Source organism: Malurus melanocephalus, unplaced genomic scaffold (assembly GCF_030028575.1).
Source record: "Malurus melanocephalus ecotype Western Australia unplaced genomic scaffold, MMel_1.1 scaffold_160, whole genome shotgun sequence".
NCBI classification, from domain to species: domain Eukaryota; kingdom Metazoa; phylum Chordata; class Aves; order Passeriformes; family Maluridae; genus Malurus; species Malurus melanocephalus.
In genome coordinates this window covers 1,254,405-1,279,132 of record NW_026623392.1, presented here as the reverse complement: position 1 = coordinate 1,279,132, position 24,728 = coordinate 1,254,405, and the positions used below count along the sequence as shown (strand labels likewise).

The window sequence follows — 24,728 nt, the reverse complement described above, 5'->3', positions numbered from 1 at the left end:
TAATTCATTCTAGAAAACAGCTGATCAAACTGAAATAATCTGTACAAGCTGGTACAGGACATAAAATAAAGCATCCTTTTTACACTTTAATTTTATATTCCTCAAGGGCCATACCCAAACCACAGTACAAATGCCCTCCACTTCTTGTTCTTCCGTAACATATTAGCTTTAATATGCAATGGAATTACACATTTGGAAAGCACATTTCTATAAATATTTTGTAAACCTATGTGCAAAAGGTTAAAAAAAAAAGGTYACAGAATAAGACCTTTTTTGGTGAAGGGAAATACATAACTATTAACAACATTTCCACATGTTTAGATTTTTATGTAATTTCCAAGCAAAATAAACCATGTAGCGTCCATTTCCTGAGCCAGGTTTAATAGGGGAGATTACTGCAATCCCAGTGGAGGTGTTCTGCCACTGATAATCATTCATTGAGGATCACACATTACATAACCTCCCTTATGCAAATGCTCCTTAGTACGTGGACTTCTCAGGCTTGTTTTCATACATTCTGTCAACATAAATTCCCTGTATAGAAAAGCTATGAATACTTCCTGCCTCCTCCTCCTCCTGTTTCTTAGTCTATTTTTTTCTGTTTCCATTACTTCCAACTGACAATGCATCCATGACGATGCTTGTGTGCCCTTACCTGCACTTTTCTAAAGGGTAATTTATCTGTTGGGGTGCAAACAAAAATATTTTGCCAAGCTTTTAGCCAAACAAATTTTAGAATATTTTCTGTCCTTGTGATCTTAAGATGCTACCACTGTATCCTCCTATCAGGCTTCTTCTGTTTCCGAAATTTCAGGTATTCATCAGTCAACATTAAAGCTGACCACTGACCATATCATAAATCAAGAATTTTATTTTGTATGTGAGCATCCAATTAGCCAGGGAGGCTTCACAGAATTGTTTGGCAGCATTGCCTGTCACCTTGTGGTTGTTTGCAGACACAACAAGCCCCTATGTGACACATCATCATCTGGAGCCAGGACCAGTGGACTTTTGTGTTATTTGAGGCAATATTAATGGTCCCAGTTTATAATGTTATGGCTTATTGGCCACAGAAGTGAGACCCTTACGCTTCTGTGACCATCTCAGGWAGAGCTGCCTGTGCTCTGCACGACATCACACACCAGAGGTGATGCTCTGGGGGAAGAGAGATGGTACAAAGGAACTGCCATCCTAATGTTGAGCCATGCAGCACAGCTAAACCAGGGCTATCTGCAGAGGGCGGGCAAAGCAGCCAACCTATCTGGCACATCTTCCATGTCGCTTCTGAAACAAAGGCTCTTCTATTCTTTAAATTCCCTCTAATTTTTGAACATCCATAGAAGTAATACAATTTTTTTCTCTCCGAATTGTTTCTGTCTCGGAAGTTCTATTAATATTAATATCATTTTATCTCAGCAGGTGAAAGATCCTGATAAAGCCTAGTACTCCACATGTTAGACAGAATCCTATGGATCAACCTTCTCAGCCTCTACAACTTCTGATGGTAAATTTTTCCATTACTTGACTAAATACTAGAGCAAGTCCAAAGTTACCTGGTTTGGGTTCATAAAGCAATAAAGATGGGTTACAAGGGATGCTACCTGAATGCACTTCTCACAGTTTAATTTAAAAAAGCAAATCTGTGTTTATTTTATWCTGCCGGTAATATTGGTTGCCATCAGAATCCTAAGTAGAGTAATTAATTGTGCACAATAGGGAATTTAGAAATTAAAAGAACAGGAGCTATAGACAATGTTCTATTTTTACACATGCCAATCGAAATCCAGCCTCAAAGACACCTTGCTATAGTGAGGGATGGACACAGGTGTTGGCAAGTTCCATCTCTTCAGAAAAGGAAGCAAGAATTGGTGCAAATTTTAAAAAGTGCATGGGTATCAGTTTGCTGAGGTATATTAACTTAAAATCTGTGAATATACACTATAAGAGTGTCTTTGGACTTGATGTACTGAATAATTTACCTTTTTCTTCGAAGGGAGTACAATGTTTCAAGCTAGAAAGGTTCCCATTATTTTTTTTTTGGTAAAATATATCCTTAGAATCTCAAATATGTTTTTATAAAATATTAAAATCACAAAGAAAAATGAGTGATACCATTGAAAATGTATCAAATAGTGGATAATTACAAAATTTATCTCTCTGCCTTCTCACATACCATATAGTTGTTTCCTGTTGTGTAAATAAAAAAATAAAATGCTAAAGTTCTGATTTGGTACTGGCCAGGATTCTAATAAAAATCCACACCTTTTAAAGTCTGAGTATAGGTTACAGGCAGAAATTTGAAAGTGTGTGAGAGACTGAACATGACGAAGTGAGTTTGAAGTACAATCAAGGGAGGAAACTAGGTAAATTGAAGATGCTAAGCAAGTATTTGAGACAAAAGGATCCATGGAAATATATTGTGGGAATAAAAGATCTGTGATGGAGAGCTATGCTTTTCCCAGGATCAAGGAACTGACGTATTAAACCACAATGATCAGTAAATGATGCAGTGCAGATGGTTGGGCTGTGAAATAGGAGTTGCACAACCCTCCCAAGTTCTGAGTACTAACACCTGTCAAATTAAACCTCTTCAAACYACTTACCATGGTACCAAATTCTGCGATTTGTGCCAAGACGCTGAATAGTTTAAATTAACCTAATTTTGTAAGAAATGGTGTCAGCCAGGAAGCATCCCCCTACAAATACGCTCTGGAAGTGTTTATTTGATTTTGAAGTAAAAAAAAAAAAAAAAAAAAGTGCACTGTGACCCACACTTTTTAACACTGAGATTTTTTCCTAATGCGTTCAAGGAAAGAGTGGCAGTGGCACGTGGTGCTATGGTCCGGTTACACCGTGGTCTGCCATGGTTGATCTCAGTCCTTTCCAACCGAATGGATTCTGTAGATATCGGCTCTTCCCAATGGATCACGGGCCTCGGAGCCAGGCGGGCGGGTACTTTGATTGCTGACACCACAGCAGCGAAGGCGACACGGAGCATTTTGATCCTTGGAAGGAGCGATGGAACAGGACCCTCCCCTCACGGGCCCGGAGCCTCTCCGCGTTTCCTTGGAAGGAGCAATGGAACAGGACCCTCCCCTCACGGGCCCGGAGCCGCTCCGCGTTTCGTTGGAAGGAGCGGTGGAACAGGACCCTCCCCTCACGGCCCCGGAGCCGCTCCGCGTTTCCTTGGAAGGAGCGGTGGAACAGGACCCTCCCCTCACGGGCCCGGAGCCGCTCCGCGTTTCTTTGGAAGGGGCGATGGCACAGGACCCTCCCCTCACGGGCCCGGAGCCGCTCCACGCAGGGCGGGCCGGGGGCAGCGGGCGGGGCCGGGCGGGGCGGAGCGCGGCCAACATGGCGGCGGCGGCGGCGGCTGAGGCGGCCGAGCTGCGGCTGGCGCGGCAGGAACGGGAGCTGCGCTGGCTGGCGGCGGAGGTCGGCCGGCTGAAGGAGCCGCAGTTCCCCGGCAGCGCCAGCCCCGAGCTGCAGCGGCTGCGGGCCGAGAACGAGAAGCTGCGCTACCGCCTGCTGCACCTGCACCGCAGCCTGGCGGCCGAGCTGGGCCGGGCGGCGCAGCCCCAGCCCCAGCCCCCGGCCGGCGGAGAGGTAGCGCCGGGGCCGCTCGGAGCGGGGACGGGACGGGGACTCGGGACGGGAAGGGACGGGACGGGACGGGGCCGAGCCGCCTGTGTCCAGCCCCCGGGACTGAAGTCTGTCGCCGTGTCCATCCGCAGCATTGGACAGTGTTCTGCCTTTGCGCCAAGGAGGCGTGTTCGTAGAATCTTGGAASGGTTTGGGTTGGGAARGACCCTAAAAATATCTGCTTCCAACCTTCTTGCCATTGGGCGAGATACCAGGGCAGGGACACCTTCCCTGGACCAGATWAATCAGAGCCCCATCCATCCTGGCCTTGAATATTGCTAGGGATGCATCCGCAGCTTCTCTGGGCTACCTGTTCGAGGTATCACGTAATTGAAAGTTGCTGTTACTCACTTCTCCGATTTGATCTCCTGTGGCCCTGTTGGGGAGATCTTGCTGGTGGAAGTTGTAGTAGTAAAATTTGGAAAATTGTGTTGAGAGGACTTTGCTTGGTGAGCAGCCTTGTTGTGCAGCAGAACATCAAAAGGATGTATTTTAGATGTGTCATGAGAAGTCTTTGTACTAAGGCCGTACCTTATTTCCTGTAATTGCATTTTTAACCCGATATTGTACTAGTTTGGTTTGTTTCAATGATTGTGGGAAAAATTTTAAATATATAGTAGGAGTATACTTTATATTATCACTGTTTTCAGAAAGTCTCCAGTGCAAGTTCAACTGATGCAGTGAATCAAGTTAAACAGGAAAAGAAAAAAGAAAATGAAGCTGTGAACCAAGACCAGAATGATGTAAGTGGTTCTTTAATGCCACATAGTAGTAGGAGTGGTTTTTGGCCAGGTTCGGAAAAGATACTCAAATCTGAGATACTATACTGTAATTTGAAATCCCAGCTTTTGGGAAGAAGGCTTGCTCTAGGACAGAAAAAATAAACCCCACATAAGTTAAGGGCTTCATCCTGCATTAGTAGAGTTACTGACACATTCATAGATCTCTACTTTTTATGTAACCAGAGGATTTGGGTTATTGGAAAATGATGGTCATGATTCTGTGGTGCCTAAGGAGAGTGAAGGTTCATGGACAGTTAAACAGCATTCATGAAGCTGAAAGGATGTTGGCAGCACTGCTGTAGTACAGTAGAGCTCAATAACTCACCTGAAGCTAAAATACAGCAACCTTCATATGCTTTGAATCTGATGCTTTGAGTGTAGTGGTAGAAGTGAGCACTCGTTGGATTTCTCCAGCACATGTGACAGAAGCAAATTTTGGGGAGGGAATATAGGCTGGTCTCTGAGGTCCAACCCACAAAACCATTTAGGGCCAGACTGATGAAAGTGCATGGAAAACCACTGTAAAATAGTCAGCAAGTTGGATGGGACTATCCTGTATATAATTATTTATAAATSCTTCACTGAGTTTTACTATAAATTCTGGCACAGTGAAATCTGGTCCAAGTTGGAACCGTTGGGGATGGACCTACCCTGTGAATCCTTTTATTCTCTCTGTCTCACAAATATGTGTGTGTATGATCTGATTTATTTGTTACAGCTCCTGTGTGCCCCAAGCTTCATAGAAGACAGACTGAAGCTTTATGAAGCCCTGAAGAAAGAACATGATGCTTTGCTGGCTTACAGAGCAGCCAACCAGAGCAAATCTATCAAAATTATTCTGACAGATGGAGAGACAGTTGAAGGGGAATCTTGGAAAACCACGCCATATCARTTAGCTGTAGGAATCAGGTAGCCTGCAGATTCAAGGGGTTGTTCTTCTTTAGTGGTAAAACTGTTACTGCCATTTGTCTCTTTCCCTGTTGCATGAAATATATGTCACAGTCAGTGGGTCRTGGTTCCCTTGAATTGGTTTGCTTGGAAAGTGTTGAAACTTCAGCTTAATGTGGGATAAACAGCAGGTTAAAGTTACTGTTCTGAGTGATGCTGAAGGTTCTATGCTGGGATCAGCATGCTTGCTTCCAATTAATCAATCTGTGACACTGCTAGGAATTAAGAGACATCTGAAGTTTAGTGAGTTAGCAGATACTGTAGAACCTGTTGTAAGGAGTACTCTTTATTCCAGATCCCCAGCACTGAAAACTGTTGAATGAAACTTCCCAAGACCTCAAGGTTCTATACCTTAAAAGTAGACAAGTGCTTAAGAAAACACCCCAGAAACAAAAGTTTAAGGTTTTCAGGTGCTGCAAGATGTGGTTGTGGTCTCAGGGGGTTTAGAAATCTAAAAACGTACAAATCTGAACCTAAATATTCTTGTCTCTTGTCATCTTTTTTATTTCTTCAGTCAAGTGTTGGCTTCGAATGCTGTCATAGCCAAAGTGAATGGTGAACTCTGGGACCTGGACCGTCCACTGGAGGGAGATTGTACTCTAGAGCTGCTCACCTTTGATAATGATGAAGCCAAAGCTGTGAGTCTGGTTTCTACTTGGTTAAAGAAACTAATGATATAAAATTGATGGCAGCATTTTAAAATCTTGAATTAACCCCCCCAAGCTATTCAAGTAATGTATTTCCTATGATTCAACAAAGAAGATTRGATACTAAGTGCCTGTAGTCTGAGAATGAATAAAATCATAATATTCTTTGCATTTTTCTCTTTTATAAAGYGAATTATTTCTCAAATGAGTTCATACTGAATGTGTGGATTTGTATGCTCACTTGAAATAGTCTGTGTTTGACTCAGTGCACTGGAAGATCAGACAGTTAAAGCAAAGTTAGGCAGTCTTACCATTATCTAAAAATTGTCCAATATTAGACTTGAGTCATAAATAAAATCTACACCTCTTTGTACTGGCACTGTTTATTAGATCTATTAGATCCTTAAGTATATACACTTAGCAAAACGACCAAGATTTTTCTTTAATGGTATTCTGTCTGAAACTTGTGTTATCTTTATATGCTAGAATTAGACTTCAGTTTTGTAAAAGAATTATTCATGTGATTAAGCTTGTTGGAGGCATTTCAGGAGCCTATAAAAGCTTTATCTTGTACCAGTAGCTCTGAAGTAGTCTGAATTAATAGGAACTTAGACTGTAAGACTGGTATTGATTTACTGTGTTGTTGGCTTCCCTCTTCTGGCATTCCAGGTAATGTAGTTTACAGACCCATTAATAAATGTATTGAATATGAACAATGGAAACTTAATTGGCTCCATTGCTTTAGATGTGACTAGTGTTGCATATACTTTGACTGAAACCTTCTAAATGAATAAGATACAGTAAGCACTAAGTTGAGGGAATTGAGCAGAGTTATAGTCATCATCTTTTATACTGAAGTGTGGTGGGCCTTTATTGCTACATCTGCCATTATGTTAATCATTTAGAGTACTTCAACATGAGAAGATAAAATKGTTTTACTTCTGTCAAAATTTGAACAACATTGGTTCCAGTCTGTTTCCCATCAGCAGATATATCTCTGGTTTGTTTTTTCTTTTCACTTACACAATTGCATTGACATCATGGTTTTCTCATCTGWCTTCATGTACAGGTTTATTGGCATTCAAGCGCTCACATTCTTGGAGAGGCCATGGAAGAACATTTTGGGGGCTGCTTATGCTATGGACCACCAATTGAGAATGGATTTCATTATGACATATATATTGGAGATAGGTAAAATCACAGTCATCGAACTTTAATACTCTACATTAAAGCTCAGTACTAGAATTATTTTGTTTGTTTCTGCATATTAGAAGTAAAATTGTGTCTCTAATATGATTCAAAACAGTATTCTGTGTGTGCAGTTCAATTGAGTGTATACATTTAAATTCAGAAGCAGTGTTCAGACACTGTGGAAAAAATGCAGTGTTTGAGTTAGACTTTCTGAAGTTCCTGTAAGGCAAAGGGGGTAGTTTCCTTGAGGAATCATGCAATTTGGTTTCCACGTGCCATAGTCACTTGTAGAAAGGGCACAAATGCATATAACTTGTGTAGGTGTTKACTACTTTTCTAATCCTTGTGCACAGCTTTACAATTCTGTTCTTTCCTTGTTTATCTTTCTGTAGTCAGGGGGGATACTGAATCTGCATGAGCTGATAAACTGGCTCTTGCAGCTGGCTGAGCCTTTTTTCCCCTTGCTTTGTTTGTTTTCTTAAATCATATGTATAGTTTGAGCTATAGGTCTTCCAGGCATTTAATCAGGTCAAAGACCATTCTGGGAATTATTGCAGTGTGTTTTTTCAGGGTGATGCTATCTATCTTTTTGTGTTTAGTGTCTGGAAATAGAGCTGATTGTAAGTGACTAAGAAAATGCTGTGACAAATCATAACAACACATTGCATGTTTTTCAAATTAGACCATTAGAAAGTGGTTACTTGAAAAAATGGGAGTATCAAAATAATTAATTTCTATTTCTTTTCCCTGTGTCTTGTTATTTAGAAGTGTATCTAGTACTGAATTCCCACTACTAGAGAACYGTTGTAAAAATATCATAAAAGAGAAACAGGCTTTTGAAAGGCTGGAAGTCAAAAAGGAGATCTTGTTAGACATGTTTAAGGTAAATCTTTAGAGTAACTATGGATTTGATACAATGATCTTTTCAAATATAACTTTTGTGAAATATTGCATGTGACTGACTCATCAGAATAATACGTACCTTTTAAAACAAAGAWAAACAATACCATCCTTTTTCCCCTCTCCATATGCCTCTCAAGTGTTCAGGATGTTTTCAGGCACTTATGATAACAATTTTGTGTTCCATAAAAACACACCTCAAGCTCAATGAAATGACAAATAAGTAAATGAAAGGTATACGTTTCTTCTGGCTCACTTGTTTAGACTTTTGCTGTAATCCTGTTTTATTCAGTGAATATTGCCAGTCTCAGTGCACTGTGTGATTGCCTTTCACAAGTGCTTTGAGGTGCTCAGTGGTAATCACAATCCTSAGCACACCCTCAGGGGAGTTAAGGTTTCTGTCTCTTTCCCCTCTGCTTTTGCACATCTTCTGAGAGGATTTTGAACACTTGAAAATCATGTGTTTTTTCTTTTTTTAGTTGGGAGTGTCTTTTACTGGTGCATTTGTATTATTAATACATAATTTTAAAAGATAATTTGATTATCCATTTTATTGATGTTTCTGGCATTTTGTGTTTCCACATACAGTATAACAAGTTTAAGTGCCGTATCCTTAATGAGAAGGTGAAGACACCAACTACTACAGTATACAGGTAAAGAAATAGACTTGAAAAGTATTTTTATAGCTAATTAATTTAAATTGAGAGGAGAGTAATTTGCTGAGTTTTTTTGTTTTTTTCATTCTAAGTTCTAAATTCTTGTGTGATTGGGACTTAAGTTTGTAATTAATATTGCTCCTTGTGTAAAGAGAGAGATTTTCTTTCTCTGCTGGGACAGATTAGTCTCAAATTTGTGGACAAATGTCAAATCCAGTCTTTATTCATTCCCTCTGGTTTCAGTAGACTGATTAAAATAAGTTGCCACCCCTGACATTGGCTTGCTGCATAWTGGATAAACACATAACTCCATCTCAGTGTGGGGTGAGGAGCATGCTCATTCAGTTGCTCATTAGTTCATTGGAAAACAGCAAAACCATTTTTCTGTTTGATGTGCATAATTGGAAATTTCCTGGCCCACTTGAACAAAGTTCACATGTGTAACTCAATGAATTGGCAGATGGGTTATGATGTTCTTTATAGTAGATCAGGTGTGCTGAGCATTTACCGAGTGAATATTCCACTTCAGGTAGAAGGCACAATTACATTTAAGRCGCGCTGAATTTGCTGCATGCTGCACATTTATATTTATTGGCATGTTTGGATGTGTCAAGCATGAACTTGTCTGCCATTAGTGACTGTATTGAAAAAATGTTGGATTGTTTGGAAATGAACACTCTTTTTCTTTTGGCACATAGATGTGGTTCATTGATTGATCTCTGCAGGGGTCCACATGTGAGACACACTGGAAAAATTAAGGCCCTTAAAATAATTAAGGTAAATTTAGATTAACTGTCGTTTGAAATAAATTGTATCAGTTGATTTATRTATGTACTTTTTTGTCCTGAGCTGATTATGCTAGGATTGGTCCTTTGTATTGTTTTCTTTGCTGACTGTACAGCAGTTCTTCATTTTTTTCCCAGCTCCCATTGTACAAGTAGAACTACTGACCTTGATCATTGATCTGCTTCTGAGGTTTACTGATGCTTGACTAAGACAGTGAAATGTACCAGCCTGTTTTTTTTTATCAGTGTTAGTGTGGTAACGTGCATGTTTAGATTGGTGAAGAGCACTGCAAAAATACTCTAGCTGGTCGTGACCAGATTAGCTGTGGAGCCAGTTCTGCTGTGCACAGGAGACAAGTGCAGTGCCTAAGCTCCTGTGGCAGGACTRTGCCATTGTCTTCAACCAGCACTGCACTTCACAGGACAGTGTCCTGGTTAGTCTGTACCAGCTGTCACATACGAGTGCAGAGGGGTGTGCATGCTCTGTTCTACTCTAAATGAGCATCCAAGATACTCAYTGGGTCAGAAAATAGTATTTTGACCTTGTCAGATGGTATCTTTCAGGTAAGGAGATAAAGTGGCAGATCTGCAAGTGCTGCTCGGGAAATKCTGTTGCTTCATGGAAAGCCAGAGACAGTGTTTGCAGAGGCATSTGAATTTATGATATAGTTTAAAAGTTACTCACAGATGCTAATTTTAGTAACCTTTATTAGACTGMGCTCTTTGGAATATTCATCATTGTGGCTTTTGCTGGCTTCCTAATTGAAGTGCATGGAACTCTTGAGTTCCGGGGATTGAGTGGGTAGAGGGTCAAAACTGCTGGGATTTAACTGTAAGAATTAGGTTTATTTAGCCTTTCATGTTTCCCTACTGCATTACGTTTTCAGTGTAAACAAGGGCTGCCTTTTTAGAAGCTATAACATGAAATAATAAAATATGCCATGATGTGAGTTAAAATGAGGTACCTAAGCAGAATAAAAATATGACTTGACCTGTCACTTTTGTTTGTCTTCTATATTAGTATGCTGACCAAAAAGCCCTGCAAGTCTCTTTGTATTATAAACAAATGGCGAAGGACTGCAAATTATTCCTGTCCCAAGGAAAAATATAATAATGTTTGAATGGGTTAGTGTTTATCCCCCTTTCCCTGATATTATGTAATATTGTCTTAAAGTATGGGTTTTGTGTATCAGAGTTCCTCTACGTATTGGGAAGGAAAATCTGACATGGAAACTCTGCAGAGAATATATGGAATTGCCTTCCCTGATAACAAAATGATGAAGGAATGGGAAAAAATCCAAGAAGAAGCCAAAAACCGGGATCATAGGAAAATTGGAAAGGTACATTATTTCAATATCTACTTCTCTTTTATACTTCTATTATAGAATTTATTCTCTTTCCTTGTTTTTTAGTTTTGGTTTGATTTTTTTTTTTCTTTTTTGGTTTTGAAAGGGAGCCAGTTGTATGTGCCTCTTGATATCGCTCACATTTTAAAATGTTAATTCTACAAATTTAACCTGTCGCTTGCATACTAAAGTTAAGCTGATGTTCAGAAGAAGTTAATGGCTTTAGTCCCTTTATTTAGGGAAATAAATCTTAAACCTATTAATSTAGAGTCTTTGCAGAACATACCTAAACCACTGTTTATTCTCTTATTAGAAGAGAATTTATTTGAAAATTGTATCAATAACATGGTTTGGTCATTCTTAGTAACAGGTATAAATTTGGGAAATGCGTATGGTGTTGCTGAGAACTTGTAGACARACCATAAATCATCTTGTGGTTGTAATATTCCATCTTTGCAAASAGTGTCTCAGTGTGTGTGAATTAGTTACATTCTATATATTCTGAACTGTTGTTAAAGCACTGTTGTTTTAATTTACCTAGGAGCAAGAACTCTTCTTCTTTCATGATTTGAGTCCTGGAAGCTGCTTTTTCCTCCCTAGAGGTGCCTTTCTGTATAACACACTCATGGATTTCATACGGGTGAGTATATACTGATGTAATAACTCCTAACAACCTGAGTATCATTTGTTGATCTTAAATAATAGACCATTCATAGCACTGAGCTATTCACACGAAGAGAAATATCTATGTATGTAAACATATATAAGATTTTCACAATGATTATACAAATCTAAGCTTTTTGAAAATAAGGCAGAGCAAAGCTGTGTTTTTCCAATTGTGCAAAATCTACATGTGCAATAGTGCATTAGTCTCCCTGTAAATTGCCATAATAATACCACAGTTAAAAGGGATCGAGCTTTTTCTTGTCAAAAGTTCTATCACCGTTTAAATGTTGCATTTGTTCTCTAGGGGGAATATCGCAGGCGTAATTTTACTGAAGTTGTATCTCCCAACATCTTCAACAGTAAACTCTGGGAAGCTTCAGGACATTGGCAGCACTACAGTGAAAATATGTTCTCTTTTGAGATTGAGAAGGAAACTTTTGCCCTTAAACCCATGAATTGTCCAGGACATTGGTTTGTACTCTCAACTGGAAAACTTCTTATTTCATTTAATTTATCCTTTGTGGCACTGAGGAAAATAAAAGGAGTTTTAATTCATGTTATTGTGTGTGTTTACAATACACTGCTAATACAGTGTGTTCAGAGAGCTCTGACAGTGTCCCAAAGCAGACCTTTGCAGTAAGTCTGTACTGAACTAGGTTTGTGCATCAGATGTGGTGTACCATGAAGGTACAGATGAACCATTCCTGATTTACTCCTGCAGTGGTTTTTTCTMGATGGTCTTTAGCAGTGCATTGAGTGGTGTGCTTTTTCTGTTTGCATGTCTTTCAGGATGCAGACAACCTGAAAGAGTAAATACTTWAAAATGTGATTACTGTCTATACTGAGCTTCATTTATTTCTGTGTKTTAAATCTCCCGTGAGAAGGGTAAAAGGAAGGTTCCTCCATGTTCCTTTCAGCTTGATGTTTGCCCATCGTCCACGATCCTGGAGGGAATTGCCTCTTAGACTTGCAGATTTTGGAGTTCTTCACCGAAATGAACTTTCAGGGACTTTAAGTGGCTTGACTCGCGTAAGGCGCTTCCAACAAGATGATGCTCACATCTTTTGCACAATGGAACAGGTAAAAAAAAAGAAATAGCACCCCCCACCAGTCAATCTGAAAGAAAAGARCCTTTTCCTCTCCCATTGCAAACTAGCAGTAAAACAAAAAGTCCCTTAAGTATTTCAACTCTAGCTTCTCCCATTGTGTAGCATAATGCTGTTTTTGAAGGTTTTTTCCCCTAGGTGCTTCCTTATATTTAGACAGATGCACTGGGCAGCTCAATCCCAGGAAATAAGATTTGTTGCATCTTCCATCTTCCTCTGCAAAGAAGAAAGCTGTTGACCACGTTTTCTGTAGTAATGCTGAATAAAAACTGTATTTTGTCAGTAATGCCATAGATTTTAGTGGAGCTACATGTATCAATTGATGTCATTTCGTCCAGTCTGATGGATGCAATTGGGCTCCAGAACCTCATGCTTAACAAGAATACTACTTYTCTTGCCATGCTTTGAAGCTACAGCACCTCAGTTCTCTCTTCACTCATTACTTAGATTTGGGGATGCAAATATTTGTAGGATGCAAATGTTTGTAGGATGCAATTTCCAACTGATTTTTTTCTTACTTTAATGGACTCTTATATTCTTGTTATTAGGAAATCAGTAGATTCAATTACATTTTTTATGTAAGTGAATTTTAACTTCAACAATTTAAATACAKTTTGTTTTATGTTTAAGATTGAAGAAGAAATTAAGGGCTGTCTTGATTTCTTGAAGTCAGTGTATGCTGTCTTTGGTTTTACCTTTCAACTACACCTTTCTACAAGACCAGAAAATTATCTGGGAGATTTAGAGATCTGGGATCATGCAGAAAAGGTAATTCATTTTAAAGTAATATCTGTATTTGCAGAGGTAGATATTTAACTGAGTTTTTCCATACTGCATAGTGAAKTTGCTTAAATTAGATGCTAGATTTCTATCAATCACAACATTTATACAAGGAACTACTATTTCCTGATTACTTCTCATAAATGAACAAATGCTTRAACCAATGGGGTTGTGCTGCCTTTTGACTCCCTTTGAATTTCAGAGGYAAATGCTTTGACTTCCAGTAATGAGAGGCCCATCTATACCTTTTTTTAATTACTGTCTCGTTATTATGATTAGCAACTTCAAAACAGCTTGAATAACTTCGGAGAGCAATGGAGTTTGAATCCAGGTGATGGAGCATTTTATGGTCCTAAGGTTGGTGATTCAGCATTTCAACATAACTTTGGGATAAATAGAATGTCTGCAGGTATACTGCAGGCAAACTATAATTAGTAACTGTGTTATTTTGCTTCACAGATTGATATTAAAATCAAAGATGCAATTGGTAGGTACCATCAATGTGCTACCATCCAGCTTGACTTCCAGCTACCCATTCGGTTTAATCTTACTTACGTTGGGTGAGTGGAAAAGTTAAATATCTTGCTTCTTGAAATGAAATTTAACTTTCATAATCTGTAATTTCCATAACATACTAGTGCTGTATTGCWCACTTAACAAATTATAAGCTTTTAAATCAGTCAGCTGGTGGGGAGGGCAAACTTCCCCAGTGAGKAGAGGACCAAGTCATGAGCCTGAAGATACTTTCTCATTGTAATGATAGCTCACTTCAAATCTCCTTATCTGTCTTGTCTGCCAGTTCTGAAGATAGCTGATCATATATTACGCTAAAAACCCCCTAGCTGAGTCAGTTTTCATTTCCAGCCTAGTCATTGTGTCTCCTTGGAAGGCATAGCATACAAATTCAAACWCCCCCTAAGGAGCTATTAAGTGGTTCTTTATTTTTATCGGGTTAAATTAGTGACGTTTGAACATAAATGAAATGCAAACAGCTTTTAGTGAATATCTGGCTTTGGTTTCCGGCTAGGAAGAGGGAGTTTTATCCACTGAGTGAATTAATCTTAATATCATGTTGACTTGAATACTAATTTTCTGGGTTACATTTCTTGCTTTGTTTGATTTCTGCATATTATAAAGATGGGGAAGATGCTGTAATTTTTTTTCCTGCTGTATATTCTATAGTAGATGTTACAGCTTTTTTTATAGGTGATAGTACTGTTATGAACTGGCTTTGTTTTTAAAGAGCCTATTTTTAAATTATGGGATTATAATTTAGGGAAAGTATTGAACAGTAAGGGCAGGTAAGATCCTGTGCAACAAAAGAAAAGCAAGTCATAATGGAAAGAGAGTACAAGGAAGAACATAAAATATTAAAATGTACAAAAATGGTGCTGAGTCAGTCAAGTGTCTTCTCAAATTKAAGAGTGTGTCTCTGCCACTAGCTATAGGCATGATTATTTTAAATCACTRTGATTATGCAGAATTCCTTTAAAAGCCCTGACTTTAAGCTGACTTAAAGTACAATTTTAATAAAAACGGGAGATTTTTCATATGTATAGCTGTCTAAATTTTGTCATTCTGTTAAAAGTAGAATCAAAACATTAGTAGGATTACATGTGTGTGAGCTAAGATAATTTTATTTAAAAAAAAAACTTATTTGATTTTTTTTCAGTAAGGATGGCGATGATAAGAAAAGGCCAGTGATTATTCACAGAGCTATTTTGGGATCTGTGGAGAGAATGATAGCTATTCTAGCAGAAAATTATGGAGGAAAATGGTATGTGGCACAAATGGAATTCTAAGAAGTGTTTAACAATGTAGAAAGTGCATATCTTTCCTATTGTYCCATATATTATAAACCAAAAATAATATCCCTAAAATTTTCTCAAAATCAGTGTGTAAGATTACAAGAAAAGTCCTATTTTCTGGTCTGAATTGTATGATACCAATTTATTAATAGTTTATTATTAGAAATCCAATTTCATGAGACTGCTGAAAAAAGCAAAGTAATGCAGAGATATGAATTGTAATTCATATTTGTAAGTCCTGCATTATTTTTGTTCTTTTTTTCTTAAAAATCCCGCTTTGGTCCCATTAGAATGTCAGATGTATATAAAGCAATTATTTGTGTATACACAAAGATTAATCCTAATATGTGAAATATTTTTTGTATTTCTGAAGTGGATTGTTTTATCTTGAATAAGATCTGACGATCTTTCTTCATGAATTTATTTGAAGTATTAAGAAAGTTYTTATTTTCAGTCACATGTCTGTCTGACTGTCCACCTTTGACTGTAAAGTTAGAGATAAAAGGGAAAATTATGCAGAAAAGATTCTGTGTGAAGTTGTGAAGTCAGCTGGGAAGAGAACAGCAGGTCCAACTTCCTCATATGACATTTTACTGGAATCATTCTGCTGTTTCATGTGAGCTTGAAAAGAATTCACATAAAGACACTATCCAACATCCCTAGATAATGTAAATAATTCTGTAAAATAAGGGAAGTGTTCTTGTGAAAGATGACTATAGTTATGACTGGAAATGTGGAATGCACCCTAATTTGCTGTTTCTCCTGTGCTGGCCAGGCCCTTCTGGCTGTCTCCACGACAAATTATGGTTGTGCCTGTGGGACCCACCTCGGAACAATACGCCCAGCAGGTGAGAGGAGGGCCTGCCTCCTTTTGGCAGCAGGAAAATGTAAYAGATCTTTAAGTACTTGCCCTTGAACAGGGAATGAATGCTTAATAATTCTGGAGACATTTTTTGGGTGGAGAGGTAAATTTTTCAATATAAACTTTTCAGTCTAAGATTGGTATACAAGTGGTTTGAACTGTGTTGTAATGTACATATTTCTGTATTAAAGGAAAAAGCATTCTGGATGACAAATCTTATATAGCTAATGCTTCATTACAGTACTCTYAGCTTTAAGTAGACAAAGCCAGTTTCTGCCATTTCCCACATTTACATTCTTGACTGCATCACTTTTGAACCATGATTGGTTTTACCCCTCTCCCTTGCTTTCCTTTTAATGCTAGAATAAGTSTGTTTGTTCCTTCTCCTCTTTCTCCTTTCTGAGGCTAAGGACACATTTTTGACATGCAGCAGCATAGCAGCACAAGTTTGTTATGGATGTCATCTTGTATTGTCTTCTAGCTGGGGTCCTGCTGTGTGTGCAGATTTCTTCAGATAATTTGATTGAATTCCTTATAGTCATTCACAAGAACAAAATTATGCACATACATGAATGAATTATTGGGAGAGATAAGTAATTACAGCATTTAAAAAGGTATGTTGTAGAATATATAGTAATACTAAGAGGATTTTGGTTTGTTTGGGTTTTTTTTTTAGGTTTGCAACCAATTTTCGGAAGCAGGATTTATGTCAGATGTGGATCTAGATCAAAGTTGCACATTAAACAAGAAAATTAGAAATGCACAGCTGGCTCAGTATAACTTCATTTTAGGTAATGGAAGCATCTTACATTTCTAAATATGATTTAAGTTTTAATGTTGGACATAGAGTTTGTCTAGGCTCATTTTCTAATGCAGATTGTTTAATATTTTGTGCTGTGTCTTGCAGTGGTTGGAGAAAAGGAGAAAGCAAATAATGCTGTCAATGTGCGAACAAGAGACAACAAAGTTCACGGAGAGATTTCAGTATCTTCTGCTATTGAAAAACTCAAAAAATTTAAGACTTCACGGATTCCAAATGCTGAAGAGTTCTGATGTTGCTGTTAGGAAAAAMTATGTTAGCTGCCTATGTGAAATGTTTCTTTCCTCCTGCACAGCAGCAATGCTTATCTGAGAGAATTTTCAGTTAATGGATTCACAAAATAAGCAAATGTAGCAATGTTGGTGCTCCAGGAAAAGCATGAGAGGACAGATGCACCTGCCAAGTCCTTTTAACAATCACATGAATTTCCAAWCTGCCTGAATTGCAGAATGCTTCTTAAAGAAGTCCTACACCTCTGATGTGGTGGGTCTGCTGTGGAAATGAGTCAGGGCTGCACGATACCGGGGATCAGGAGGCAGGAAAGAGCAGTGGCTGCTGCTGGGAGCACTGAGCTCCCTCGCTCAAGGGGCAGGTTCCTAACTGTGACCTGGGATCCASAGCTTGGCGCTGGGTAGGTGCCTCAGGAGCAGTTTGGATTCGGTGATTTTCTAGCTCCAGATTGTAACAAAAATAATTTTGGGGGGGAATAGCTTGGTTGTTCCAGAATGTGTATTCACAGACTACAAATACACTGTAGTCTTTGCTGGAAGTCTCCGTGTAACAAGGCACTGGTGGTGTTGTTGTGGTGACTAGTTGCTGTAATGGTGGTTGCCAAGAGTGCAGTTGAATTAACATAACTGTGTGTGAAGTGTTTTGGGTTTTTTTTTCCTTCTGTTTGCTGTTGTTTTGGCTTTTTTCTAAAACAAAAAAAAAGTTGAAAAACCTTTCTGTGTGTAATTTATTACTGTATTTGCTGGGAGTACTTAGATAACTGAAAAGGAGCGGAGGACAATTTTAAATTTAAAACCGCATGTAGGACTTGAAATTGGCCATATTTCTATTTTGTTTATGCTTTGAAATGTATTTTGAAGTTGCCATTGCAGGCAATTGAACTGGATTTTTTKAGAGAATAACTTTAACCTTTTTTTTCACTTTCATATATTTTTAGTTAGCAGACTTAGTATTAAGTGCATTGCTCAATTATCTAACCTATACAGCTCTAGTGGTGATTAAAATCACAGCCCTGAAGCAGAAACCAAAGTTTAGTGCATAAATACTAACACAAATACCGAGCTTTTCTTCTGCCTCACGCTCGTGCAGACCTGTGTTAAATAGGCTGTGTTTAGTTTAATATTGGTTTGGGTTTGTGGATGTTTTTATCTCCTGCTTCTAAAAGAAAAGAAAAAACCGGACATTGAAGAAGCAAGTGCTGGGAAAGCTTTCTATTGCACCTGACAGAACTAAGCTCGGGTGTGATGGGTGATTTTTATTTCTGGGTTCTGTACATGCGTTTATGTTCACGGACTATAGTTTACTGCTCCGCGTTGGATGTGTTGAGCCTGCAGAGTCAGATTCTGTTTTTTTTTCCGGGGATTCCTGCGTTCGGCGCTGTCCGTTCCCGTGAGGGGCCGCTGTGGCGCTGCCGTTGGGCGCGGCCCCTCAGCCCCGCCCCGCCCCGCTGCGCCCCCTGCCGGCACTGCCGGGCCCGCCGGGCGCACCAAGATGGCGGCGCGGCGGTGGCGGCGCGCCYTGCGCGGGCTCTGCGGGGCCGCGCTCTTCCTGTCACAGCTCTCCGTCTTCTCGGGCCGCGGTGAGCGCGACCGTCGGGCCAATACAGGGAGGTGGGGGTGGGAGAAGGGGCAAGGGCTCCAGCTGGAGCTTCGGGTCGGGGAGGCTGCCGTGAGCGGCAGCGGCCGCTCGCCTCGGTCAGGGCTGAGCGCGGGTCYGGGTGCTGAGGTGACGGTGACCGCGGTGGTGTGAGGATGCGCCGCTGCTCCCCTGACTGCAGGAGAAGTGGCTGCTTCGGGCATGGCCGCGTTTCGTAGTGCCAGCCCTGMGGGGTTGGGGCTGAGGTGCTCGGTGTCGGGGCAAAACACGGGCCAGGCCCCGCTCGCCGGCTCGTCTGCTGTTTATTACACAGCACCTTTTGTGCCTGCTCTTCGTGTGAGCGTGTGTGACCCAGAACGTGGCAGGGCTCCCCGGCACGGTCAGGGTGGTGGTGTGACAAATGTGCCTGTCCTTCCTCACCCCGTGCCCGGTGCTGCCGTGAGGGCTCGGCGCGGGCTGGCGATCGCAGCTCTCCCGAGCCCTCGGCCGGCGGCTCTCGCCTGCACCARCACGGCCCTGCTCGCCCCTCGGTTCCTCCGGTCCGTCTTTCCGACAGAGAATTGCTTGCATTGCTTCATTAAATGCTATTGTTCAGTAGCAAACACTGCGTAAAATCTGCTTTCTGAGCAGTGCATTTAATTCTCATGAATCAAAAAATAAGATTGAATGGAAATAAATGTAGTTCCTTGTCCTAAAGGAACAATTTCATTCTAATGCTCTTTTTAATATTTTAAGTATCCCACTATTAGTAGAACAGAAAAACAGATTTTTATAATCTCATTACACCTTCCACTTGCATTTTYGTATCAGAGTGCTGAAATCAAACTGTTTCTGAAAATGAATTTTTTCACTTTCTCCATGTTTTTGTCTTGTAGCAGGATGTTTGATGACAACAAAGCTTTCACAGCCGCAGTCTACACTGGCAAAAAGTTTAACTTCAACAAGTACAAATGCTCCCTATTTAAAAGTATTAGGTATGGTATTGTGTTGTTTCTTGTGTTGTCTATGGGTTCTCAGAGTCTTGAGTACAAAAGTTCTGGAATTGTGTCTTAGAGACCTGTACATGTGTAACATATTATGAAYTACTCTTCAGTGACCACAACAATTACTTTGGGTTATCTAATGAGACAACCAGTCCATGTAAGAACTAGAAAATGGTAGGTTAAACTGCCATTGTGGTTCATGGAGTTTATACCCTGTCAGGATGGTGGAAGTTCTTGTAAGACTTCTGTATCCTGCAAGAACTTGTTCCCTGTCCACCATCAGTACAGCTTTGTAGCTTGTAGAGGGTGCATCAGGACTGACAGAAATGCTGYTCTTGCTGGCACTTTAGGAGGTGATTCTGTACACATACAAACAGCAAATGGCTGAGGTAGCTGTAGCCCTAATTAGAGCACAACTCAAAGTAGGTTATCTGTGTCACCCAGCTGCTATTCCTAAAGTGATTACTTGTGCTGAGGAGAGCTGGCTGAGGYGGCACTAATCCCGGTAAGCTCAGTCCTGATGCTGTGCTGAAGTGTTGGCTGGTGTCCTCTGCGGAGCTCAGTGGCTCCTCTGGTTCCCACTGCACAGGCTGGGAATGCTGCTTYATGTATAGTGAGGGAAGCCCTTTATACAGTGTCAGTGCATTGTGTTTGTGTATGTTTATGTATAAAAAAAGTATATATACTTCAAACTATTTAGTTTTTTTTTCCTCCTTTTCTTAATTCACTTATTGCACCTTTCAGAAAGTACAGAAATTCCACCTTACGTGACTAATTGTCCCAGCAACGGGCTTTGCAGTAGATTGCCACCAGACTGCATGACATGTAACACAAACTATTCCTGTATATATGGGAAGCCGGCCACTTTTGATTGCAAAGTCAAGCCGCATGTTCATTGTGTTGTAAGTAACCTGTTACTCTTAACCCCAAATTTAAGTAATTARATTGTGGCATCTTGTCTTAAATGCAGAGTATTTATTTCCAGCTTCTCACATAGGYAGGTTTGCAGTTCTGTGAAGTTTGTTCACACACTGTGGGCTGTTGAAGAGGCAGGCCTGCCCYTCCCTGGTTTGCCTTTCTTGCCTTGGATCTTTTCATTACCTGGCCATGCCTTTGAGGTAAACCACTCCAACCATTTTGAGAGTGGGGAGGCTAAATATCTGTCAGAGCTACAAACTGACCTTACAGATGAGACTGAATGAGTCCTCCTTTTGGCAGCAACCTTAGATTGGAGGAATCAGAAATGTTAAACTTGACTTTGATAACTCTTTGGTGGTTTTCTAATTTTGATTGTTCTGTTCTTATCATGGTTTGAACTTGGCTGAAAGCCAAAGCACCCATAACATTCCTCCCCCCACCCCCAACAGAGAAAGCAGAGGGGAGAGAAAAAAAGCCCAAACTGACACTAAAATTKATGGCTTTTAGATAAGACAATATAATTGAGAGAAAGATGCTCCAGAAATGGTCAGACAGGCTGAATAACTTAAGTTGCAAAATAGATTTATTACTAAAAACTACTAAAAAACTGTACTGGGGAGGGGAGCAGAGATAGGGAAAAATTTATAAGGAGAAGAAATCAAATTTATAAGGAGAAGAATTTTTAAGACACCTGTTATTTTTTCTGAGAACCTGTCTCTCCCAGGTTGCCCCTTCCCACCCCTCCATGCCTTGCTGCGCGCAAGGTGGCCAGGGATGAAAGTTTAACATAGATCAAACTACTCATTATGGTTATTGTCCAGTACCATAGGAGAAGAGTCCTTACAGCTCTGAGCTGTGGAAGTTCTTTTCCCAAGAAACAGTCAGTGTATAACTGCTGATGGCATGGGATGCTTTTTCTTTACCTCGTGGGAGAAGGTCAAATCTCCTGGCAGAACAGTTTCTTCTAAGCATCAACTCGCTTCAGACAGGAGGGGGTGCCAAGCCTCTTCCCCCTTTTTGGCTTATGATCAGTCCAGTCCTCYAAGGCCAGGTTTTTTATCTCGGGTGCAGGACCTCTCTTTTCTATACAGGTATCCCGTTGAAGAAATTGTCCTTTTGAGAACAGCTTGTTTTCTCCATGTTTGAGCACCACAGCAACAGTACCTGTCTTCTTACTGTGATCTTGGGTCTTCATTTTTTCTTACATCTCCTCACCCTTCTCCTCTGTCCTACTCCAGGTGCATGATACTAACAACCTAAAAACTAAATGGCAGCTGCAAACTATCTTGTTTTGATTTCTTAAGTACAAGACCAAACGTCATCACAGAGGTGTAACTGCCTGTGCAATTGGCCCAGGCCTGACCAGCAGCCTGTCCATCAACCTCAGAGCCACRATGGRTTGGTTCTRAAACACAGGGSWCAGGGCTCCTTTTGCTGGAGAAGAAGGAGAARGCTTCTAGAACTTTGTCAYAGGAGCCATCTTTGTGGTTTCTTGGTTCCCATCCCCCCATYACCAAAAATYRGACCGAGYAAAACCAGGACAGTTCTATAAGAGGTAGCAAACAGAACAATTGCTATTTTGCCCAAAATGTCTACTCATGATACTCAGTTTGATACTGCACATTGATTTTTGGTTTTAATTCTATTGAAGTGATAATGGTGTCCTTTTACAGGATGAGAATAACCACGAGCAGGAGAACTTTACAATTAACATGACATGTCAGTTTTGCTGGCAGCTTGCCACAAGTGATTATGTCTGTACCAACTCTACAAACTGCATGACCGTTTCCTGCCCACGACAACGATACAACGCAACTTGTACAGTCCGGGATCACATTCATTGTTTAGGTAAAGTGGGCAAAGCCGGATTTCTCTAAAGAATTTCTTCACGTGTTTTGTGGTCGGTGAATACAATGATTATTTATGTCCTTTTGCAGTAACAGCCTGCAYCTTGATCAATTTGTTGAATTTTTTTATAGTTACATTTTCATTTTTGAGTGTAATAGCAACATCTGACTGCAAACATTGGCGTATTGCACTGCTATATACTGTCTCACCARAGAAGACAGTTCTTTTTACTGTTGTCAACCTCTATGAGTTAAACCTTGTTGAACATCACCAGTAGAAGCAGTATCAAATGTCTGAGTAGGATAATTAAAAAAAACTATGCTGGTTCCACCCAGCTAGTTTAATTTTCCCACTGTTTGTTTGGTGACTKTTCTGCTGTTGGRCCAAGATTAATGGAACAGAGAACTGAAGGTTATATATGAGCTATTGTGTTGACAGTTGTTTCTCAGTTAGTGTCAACCCTTTCAGACTACKGTTGGAAAAATATAGTATCTTCTTCCTTGTCATTTTCTTTCTTGTTATAYGGTCTTTGTTTATTGCATTAAGGTTTTAATGTTTTCCAATGTATAGGTAACCGTGTCTTTCCTAAGATGCTCTATTGCAACTGGACTGGAGGTTATAAGTGGTCTACTGCCTTGGCACTGAGGTAAGCAGGAACTACTGGATAATGTCAAGCTCAGATAGATTAATTGTCTTTAAAGTCTTCAGGTTTCATGGTTTTCTGCCTGGTAWTTTTTTAACAGTGTACTGAATAACCAGTATTTCAGATAGTCTAGCTTGGAATGGGGGGCATAGAATTCATGAAGGGTTCACACACAACAATGCTGGCTGGCTTCAGCAAACACAGCTGGATGAAAAACACTTGGGAACCCAAGCTCAGTTCCTCTAAAAATAATAATTAATCATATTTTTATTCTTATAGCATCACCCTTGGTGGATTTGGTGCCGATCGTTTCTATTTGGGTCAGTGGCGGGAAGGTCTGGGAAAACTCTTCAGCTTCGGTGGACTTGGAATATGGACACTAATTGATGTGCTKCTAATAGGTGTGGGCTATGTGGGACCTGCAGATGGATCTCTTTATATTTAAATGTGGGTGCAATGTGTTTCAGAGAGGAGTCGTTGCCTGCAAAGGGCTCTTAATGAGCRTGTGGAGGTTTCAGCCTTTAAGGTAGAGTGAAGAACAACTGTTTGTTCTATGTGCATACATTTTAATGTACAGTATCTGTACTTGGTTTGCCTTTAACTAAGGTCAAATAAARGAGTGGATCACTGAGTAAATTGAAATTAATTTCATTTCTTCTATGGACATGGTATTTTTCTGTGAAAAAAAAGTGTAGCAGTTCACCAAATTCTCCACTGTGCTTCAACTTGGATAATTTGCCAGGCCCCCAAAGAGTTGCAAACTAACTTGAATATTGAATTGCTTACTTTGTATTTCTRTGCTTGAATTTAACTGTAAAACTAACTTCTCTAAATATGTCAGTATTATTTTTTATTTAGTGAGAGGATAATTTATTTGCCTGAGTTATGTGGGTAGTGTATAAATCACCATGTTTTATGATGTTAATGTAATTAACTTGTTGGATTGGGGCATAGCAAGAGCTAATATCTGCTTAGGGATTCGACTTTAAATTGTGGTGGTTTTAGAATTAGATTGCAATTACACTAAAGGCTAAATATTAAATAATTGAAAGATTTTTTTGATTGTTCTGGAATAACTTTGTTTMGGTTGGGTTTGACCTGCATATCAGTGGAAGTTGCAGTTCCTATTCTTGTGCTAGCAAGTTTGCCATATTACTTGAAAAAAGGGTTGGCAATATAGTCGATGAGTCTATCCGCTTTAGGACTTTGTGACTTTTGCGATAATGTAGCGGAGTAGTGCCATGACAGGACACTAACTGTGTACTTGCGGTGAATGCTGGCCGTGCGTGCGCGCCCTCGYCCGGAGCCGGAGCTGCCGCTGCTGTAGCACTGCGCCGGCTGRAAATCCTACGGTTTGAATAAACTGCTCCCTGCAGGTGTCCTGGCGTTCGGTACTGACAGTGTTTGTCACGGCCTCGGCTCGGTCCCGCCGCACCGTCGTGAGGCGGGAAGGAGGGAGGGCTCGGGGCGGGAAGGAGGGAGGGCTCGGGGCGGGAAGGAGGGAGGGATCGGGGCGGGCGGAGCGGCCCCTGCCCCGCGCTGTGCAGGTGCCGGGGGCGGGACCGGGGCG

At 40.3% G+C, this 24,728-nt stretch overlaps 2 protein-coding genes across 3 annotated transcripts; both read left to right on the top strand.

The window, feature by feature from the left end:
- Positions 1-3,354: 3,354 nt before the first annotated feature.
- Positions 3,355-17,820, top strand: TARS3 (threonyl-tRNA synthetase 3). Its single transcript, XM_057371876.1, has 19 exons — positions 3,355-3,606; positions 4,293-4,385; positions 5,143-5,333; positions 5,887-6,010; positions 7,089-7,210; positions 7,976-8,093; positions 8,699-8,763; positions 9,465-9,543; positions 10,745-10,891; positions 11,439-11,537; positions 11,868-12,034; positions 12,481-12,643; positions 13,300-13,437; positions 13,729-13,806; positions 13,909-14,009; positions 15,122-15,226; positions 16,033-16,105; positions 16,796-16,910; positions 17,027-17,820. The coding sequence occupies exons 1-19, from the start codon at positions 3,355-3,357 to the stop codon at positions 17,170-17,172; spliced, it is 2,376 nt and encodes a 791-aa protein (XP_057227859.1). The 3' UTR covers positions 17,173-17,820.
- Positions 17,821-18,627: 807 nt separating this feature from the next.
- Positions 18,628-24,213, top strand: TM2D3 (TM2 domain containing 3). Of its 2 annotated transcripts, none has more exons than XM_057371874.1 (6): positions 18,628-18,749; positions 19,645-19,740; positions 20,494-20,651; positions 22,341-22,515; positions 23,086-23,161; positions 23,438-24,213. In XM_057371874.1, the coding sequence occupies exons 1-6, from the start codon at positions 18,662-18,664 to the stop codon at positions 23,601-23,603; spliced, it is 759 nt and encodes a 252-aa protein (XP_057227857.1). In that variant the 5' UTR covers positions 18,628-18,661; the 3' UTR covers positions 23,604-24,213. The 2 variants fall into 2 exon arrangements, with proteins under 2 accessions (XP_057227857.1, XP_057227858.1); XM_057371875.1 differs by having other exon boundaries at positions 18,648-18,749; positions 19,642-19,740.
- The last annotated feature ends 515 nt before the right edge of the window (positions 24,214-24,728 follow it).